At 33.8% G+C, this 6,873-nt stretch overlaps 1 protein-coding gene across 1 annotated transcript; it reads left to right on the top strand.

The window, feature by feature from the left end:
- The first annotated feature begins 1,755 nt into the window (after positions 1–1,755).
- LOC143558607 (putative receptor protein kinase ZmPK1) lies at positions 1,756–4,385 on the top strand. Its single transcript, XM_077047418.1, has one exon. It carries the CDS (start codon positions 1,788–1,790, stop codon positions 4,203–4,205), a length of 2,418 nt encoding a protein of 805 aa, XP_076903533.1. The 5' UTR covers positions 1,756–1,787; the 3' UTR covers positions 4,206–4,385.
- Positions 4,386–6,873: the final 2,488 nt, after the last annotated feature.

Genomic DNA, 6,873 nt, shown 5'->3' with positions numbered 1-6,873 from the left:
GCCGCCACGTGGCGCTGCGCCTGCCACGTGTCGCCACGTGGCAGGTCTACACATTGACTCAGCAAGCCTACATCGCGGTACGCGATGGGTTTGCCAAGGGACCCATCGCGTACCGCGATGGGGTCCAATTTCAGCATATAAATAGGCAGCCACGGGTTTGATTCATTCACACCTCAAAAACACACACATTACTCTCTCACTACTCTCTCTCTAAACCTCGAAGTACGTGCCCTCAATCTACCTCGAAATCCGTGCCCGAATTCATCGTTTTTCGTGCCATATATCGATAATCGTGCCACTTCCCGATGATGTTATAAGAAAAGAGACAATATTGGTGTGACGTCCCGACGACCCTCTCGAAGTACGTGCCGCGAAGTATTGGTGTCTCGAATTGTGTGCCGAAGCAAGGTGTTGATCAAATTGAAAGATAAGAGAGTGAAAGGTGTCGAAGTGCTGCCCAATTTATTTTTTTCCTTTCCTCACCGCTCTCTTATTATCGTCCAAATCATCATCGCTTCAACTCTATAGTTCTTGTGTCGATCATCGGGTTTCCAAATGTCCTTCGTCGAAATTGAGCTTCTAATTGAGTGGATCGTACTGAAATGTCAGCGGATGAAAGTCTTTAAGTGTGGACCGACAATGAGTTTGGACGACTCAAAAAGCTTAGTTTGTTTCAATCTGTTACTTTGTTCATACTTGCAATGCTCGTTGATTTGTAAGTGTGGTGTTGATTAACAATGGTGTCCAAGAAATCTGTGCATGATCAGAAAACATTCGACCAAAAAGGGGCCAATATACATTGTTAGTACACTGTTGTGCCAAAGAACTTACAATTTACAAATCATAGGGACATACCCCAATGATTGTTTTAGAGTGGGCATTTTTGACCTGTTTGATTATGAACGCGTTGATTTTGTTTAAGTAATATCTTAAACAAGTCAAATAAAAAAACTCTTTCTAAAAGGGTAATATGTCAATTGAATTTACCAAACCTATAATCGGTTTCACTATTTATTTCTCTTTGCCCCAAAAAAGTTTGTTACAGTTTTATAGAGTGCTAAAATAATAATAATAACTAAATCGATTAATTTTGTAAATTGAAACAAACTTCACACCTTTGTACCAAAACCCTTAATTTTTTTCAAAATGACTTATAAACAAATCCAAAGATTCTACAAAATACTTCTGTTCATGAAAGACGTCACCGGTTTGGGTGCCCTGATCACCCTAAACCGCGTAAGCATAAATAACAATTAACCTCTGATCACAAACAATGGGTCGTAAAACACGTTTACAAGTTGTAGTATATATATATTTTACTTAAAGACGTGTACCAATTTAACAATTATGTTAGAAGAATGATTTTCCACACCAAGGAAAAGAAAACTAAAGACCACCTTTGATTGAGGAGATGATGACTATTCTAAAGACAACGTTTGACTTTCAGTTGACTTAGACTGCATGTGTATACGGTTAGCTAGTGGTAGACTACAAAGACTTCAAGTCAATGGAGGAACCAAACATTGTCATTGTCATAATTATGAATTTCAATATTATATATTATCAACTTGAGCATATAAATATATGCACACAACTTTATTAACAAGTTGAGCATATATATACATCAATTGGCATCCAAAATCATATCAAAATATTAGCTAGTTGCAAGATAATTCCATTGGTAGACATAGACATGATGCTAGCATAACCAGAAACAAAAATCAATAAAAAATGCATTATACATTTATACCTAGGACATTTTTGTTATAAATACACCCACTGAGAAGATGCTCAATCATCCATATTTCATCATGCATTTTCCCTTCAATATATTTCTCTTACCTTTACTTACATTCTCTTATTCTCTACATGCTGCTACTCTTTCTTCTTCACAAAGTGTTTTAGCCCAAGGCTCGTCACTCTTGGTTGAAAAGAAAGATCATTTGGTTTCACCAAATCGCCTTTTCACAGCCGGTTTTCACCAAATTGGCCAGAATGCGTATTGCTTTGCGATATGGTTCACGCAGCCAATGGCGGATGGAAAGGTCACACTTGTTTGGATGGCAAATCGAGATGAACCTGTCAATGGAAAACAATCCAAGTTTTCTTTGTGGAAATCAGGAAATCTTGTTCTACGGGATGCTGACCGAAGAGTTTGGACGTCCAACACAAAATCTAATGAGCCAATGCAATTGAAGCTCCTAGATTCGGGTAACCTTGTTCTTACACCCATAAACAGCAAGTCATATATTTGGCAAAGCTTTAGTTCTCCAACTGACACCATACTCCCAAACCAACCTTTTACCAAGGATACAACTCTTACATCTTCAAGAAGTTTGACAAACTTTTCTTCCGGATTTTATAGTCTTTATTTTGATAATGACAATGTAATCAAACTTCTTTACAACAGCGACGAAGTTACCAGTGTGTATTGGCCTAGTCCTTGGTTAGTATCATGGGCAGCAGGAAGAAGAACTTACAACAATAGTAGATTTGCTATGCTTGATTCCAAAGGCCATTTCGCATCCACAGATGATTTGATTTTTGACACCAGCGACTACGGTAAAACCCTTCCAAGAAGACTGACACTTGATGTTGATGGTAATATTAGAATTTACACACTTAACAAAAGATGGTGGAGCGTTTCATGGCAAGCACTTTCTACAACCTGTGCAATTCATGGGATTTGTGGTCCAAACAGTCTTTGTACCTACAGTCCCGTATCGGGAAGGACATGTGCATGTATGCACGGATACAAGGCGAAGAACCACTCGGATTCTTCGTCCGGGTGTGAGCCTACATTTAATTTTACTAAACCTCCTGAAAACTATGACTTCATAAAGCTCCCTTTTGTGGAATTTTATGGATTTGATTCTGGATATTCAGCAAAATCCACTTTCAATGAATGCCGGAAGACCTGTCTGGATGACTCCAACTGTAAAGCTTTCCAATTCAACTTTAATGAAGGATCCGGCTCCTTTGCCTGCTATGTTAAGACTTTGTTGTACAATGGCTTCTACAAGGGTACCCCTTTCAACACTTATCTTAAGCTACCTAAGACTAATGTTTTATCATATAATGAAAATGTTGCTAACCAATCCAAACTGGAGTGCTCAACTTCTGTAATAGAGCTAAAACGACCATATGAAAAAAATAGTGCCAATGGGACCCTCAAGTTCATGTTGTGGTTCAGCATCATCCTCGGCAGTATTGAAGTGGTGTGTTTTCTATTCTTTTACTTCATTACCAAAGCACCCTCAAGCACAACTACCCAAGCATACCTTGCAATTGCTACTGGATTCAAAAGATTCGCATACGATGAGATAGTGAAAGCATCTCGTAAATTTAGTGAGGAGATTGGGAGAGGTGGTGGTGGCATCGTGTACAAAGGAAAACTACCCGACAATCGAGTGGTGGCGATTAAGGTACTCCATGACGCGATGCAGGGAGAGGCTGAATTTCTAGCAGAGATGAGCACCATTGGAAGAATAAACCATATGAACTTGATTGAAACGTATGGTTATTGTGCTGAGGGGAAGCATAGGATCTTGGTGTATGAGTACATGGAAAATGGCTCATTGGCTAATAGTTTGTCAAGTGCTAACAAGCTTGGTTGGCAGAAGAGGTTTGAGATTGCAATTGGTATGGCTAAAGGGCTATCTTATTTACATGAAGAATGCTTAGAGTGGGTTTTGCATTGTGATGTTAAACCACATAACATATTGTTGGACGTTGATTATAACCCAAAGGTAGCTGACTTTGGCTTGTCAAAGTTGTTCCATCAAGATGTAAGAGAAGATTCCGCTTTCTCACGGATAAGAGGGACTAGAGGATATATGGCTCCTGAATGGGTGTTTAATCTTCCCATTACTTCGAAAGTGGATGTCTATAGCTATGGGATGGTGGTGCTTGAGATGATAACAGGTCGGAGCCCCTCGTGTGATCAAGGAATTGATTATGATGAAACGATGGAGCAAAAAAGACTCGTAGACTGGGTGAGAGTAAAAGTCCACGAGGCCCGTGGAAATTTGGCAGAGACACAAATCATGGAGATATTGGATCCTATGATGAAAGAAGAAACTGAAATTTCTCAAATGAAAAACCTTTTAAGAGTGGCTCTACAATGTGTTGAGGAAGACAAAGACGCTAGACCAACCATGAGTGAGGTCGTGAAGATACTTCTCCACTCAGACAAAGACTACTAGCTAGAATAATGGTTAAGTTGAGATTGATCTATTTCTTCTTAATATCATCAAGTGTGCTAACACAGTATGCTAAAAGCACTTGAGAAACATTAGAAAACATGTGGTAAGATCACTTTCAAATTTTGCTTATTTTGTTGCTTCCATAGCTTTTTGTAAGATCTATTGAAAGAGAAATATCCTAAGGAATAAACACATTATGTTAAGCATTTCAATTTACTATTACTACAATTTAACATAAGTGTTCAGAATAACGAATGAAACCGGTTCATCCTCACCAAATGAAAACATGAATTTAATATAAACCAATACCAACTATTATTTTTATTGATTATTAAGATGTTTACAAGATTGATACAAACGTACACGAAAAAACTCGGTAAATATCTCTCGTGTCAACAAATTAAAAAAATAGTTTAAAATCAAGACTCGTAAGTTCAATCATGAATAGATATTCGAAGATTGAATCCATATGAAGAACATCAAACAAACAAACATAAAAGACACAATTTAGAGAAAACTCTATTATTATTATTTGAAAAACAACAAAAAACCAAATTATAGTAGTCTATTGATTGGTATTGATCTATTATTTATAAAGAAACCTAAACTTGGAAGCAAGAAAACTAAATAACCCTAATTTGGGGAGTTAATGAACTAAGTAATATATAGAGATGGTAATGGGTAGGGTTTAAGTATTCTCAAAACCATACTCGATTATTAAAGTCCATCCAAAACTCATCGGGTATTTATTGGGTTTTTACCCGTTGTGTTTTAGGTTTTCAATCGGGTTTTGACAAAATACTCATCGGGTTAACCCTTCCAAAACCCGTCAGGATTTTATCAAGTTTTAACAATATATAACTAATCAATTACAAACAAATGACTGCCATAAAATGTCTCAAATAAATGTTACTCACAAGTTTCGATAAAATACATATTTCTCCAAAATCAATTAACATGTGAAGATTCACCGAATATTTGTGTCGGAGTTTTTTCTCAAAAGAGTGTTGGTGGAAAAACTATATACTAAAATGGTGTTCATTGAGAAATATTTACCAAAATGGTGTTGTTGGTTAGTTTTTTGTTTCTCACCCCTACTCTTAGATCGACCCATGTCATGTCTTTATTTTCTTTTTATTTAAAAAATATAGTGTTAATATCAATCTAAAATATATAACATTTTTACAAATTACAAGTATGTGTCGCTCCTTTTTTTTCTTTTTAAATTTATACTGCATCTTTATATAAAAAATAAAACCTAATATAGTTTACTACAAAGGGTGTTTTTATCATTTTATTATATAAACTTCACTCTTTTCTAAAATGTTATAGTTTAATTGAATTACGGAAACACCATTATTTTAACATACGTATAACTTTTTATTAAATCAAAAGTACATATTTAGGTAATAAACTTTCTTTAATTAAATTATTTATTTTATTGGACACTTGTAACCTAAAAAAAACTTATACAAAAATAGAATTAATTTTCAATTAAAAGTCATGATTTGATTTGTGAATCTTTTAATACACGTTTGTGTTCTTTTTTCCAAAATAGTTTTTATTTTCTTAAATCATAAAAAATATCAAAGGCTGATTTTTTTAAATATTTGTTTTATTAAACATATAAGTTTATTAAATATTTCAATGCTCAATGGGATGAGTTCTTAATAAAATCGATGAATTGGAAAAAAAATGTTATACAAATATAAAAATTTGAAACTCATGATTTGGTTTAAGAATCTTTAAATACATAATGTTTATTTGTTTGTTTTCCTAAAATAACTTATATTTCTTATAAATCTTAAAAAAATCTTAAAACTAGTTTTTTTTTAAATGTAGGTCTTATTAAATAATTCAGTGCTCGAACAGGAAAAATTTTTAAATACGTATTTTTCTTCTGTACTGCAAAATAGTTTTTCTTTTAGCTCTTAAAATGTATTAAAAATAGTTGCTTCTTGTTTTTTTTATATATAGATTTCATTAATAATATATGTTTATTAAAAATTTCAATGCTTGACCGGATAATTTTTTACAACTAGATTAAAATGGAGTATTAATTTTAGATTGATATTTACACTTTATTTTTTAAATAAAAAGAAAATTAGGACATGACATTGGTCCATCTTAGCTATCCAATAATAGTAGGAGAGAGAAACAAAAAGTGTTAATTTTGATAAATATTTCTCAATGGACACCATTTTAGTAAATAGTTTTTTCACTAATACTCATTTGAAAAAAAAAACTCGTATTATATAAGTGGTGGGCAATTTAAACCAACAATGATGGAGTATTGTTGTTGACCAGATTGACTTATTTATTGTCTGTCATTCATAACCACTTTCAAATATATTAAAAAATAAATAGTGGATGGATAGTGTTCTTTCAAATGTACTCATCTCTTACAATTTTCTCTCTCCTTTGCTCACAATCACTTACAATCCTCTAAATTTTTTTAAAGATTTCTCTCACAAAAATTATAAAGGAGCTGCTGAGAATGCTTTCACTCAAGAGAGGTTTACTTGCAGATATTAATGATAGTTATATACACCACTAGTGTTTATCCATTGTATTACGAAGATTGTTTTACATTATGTTTTTCTTAAATTTATATACTTTTTTTATTTTAATTTTATTTATTGTAGAGAATTAAATAATATACTTAGAG

The sequence above is a fragment of the Bidens hawaiensis genome, unplaced genomic scaffold (genome assembly GCF_021521415.1).
Source record: "Bidens hawaiensis isolate Kalapana, Puna unplaced genomic scaffold, B.hawaiensis_p1.1 tig00001087_1, whole genome shotgun sequence".
In the NCBI taxonomy this organism is placed as follows: domain Eukaryota; kingdom Viridiplantae; phylum Streptophyta; class Magnoliopsida; order Asterales; family Asteraceae; genus Bidens; species Bidens hawaiensis.
This window is presented reverse-complemented; position numbering and strand designations above follow the sequence as displayed.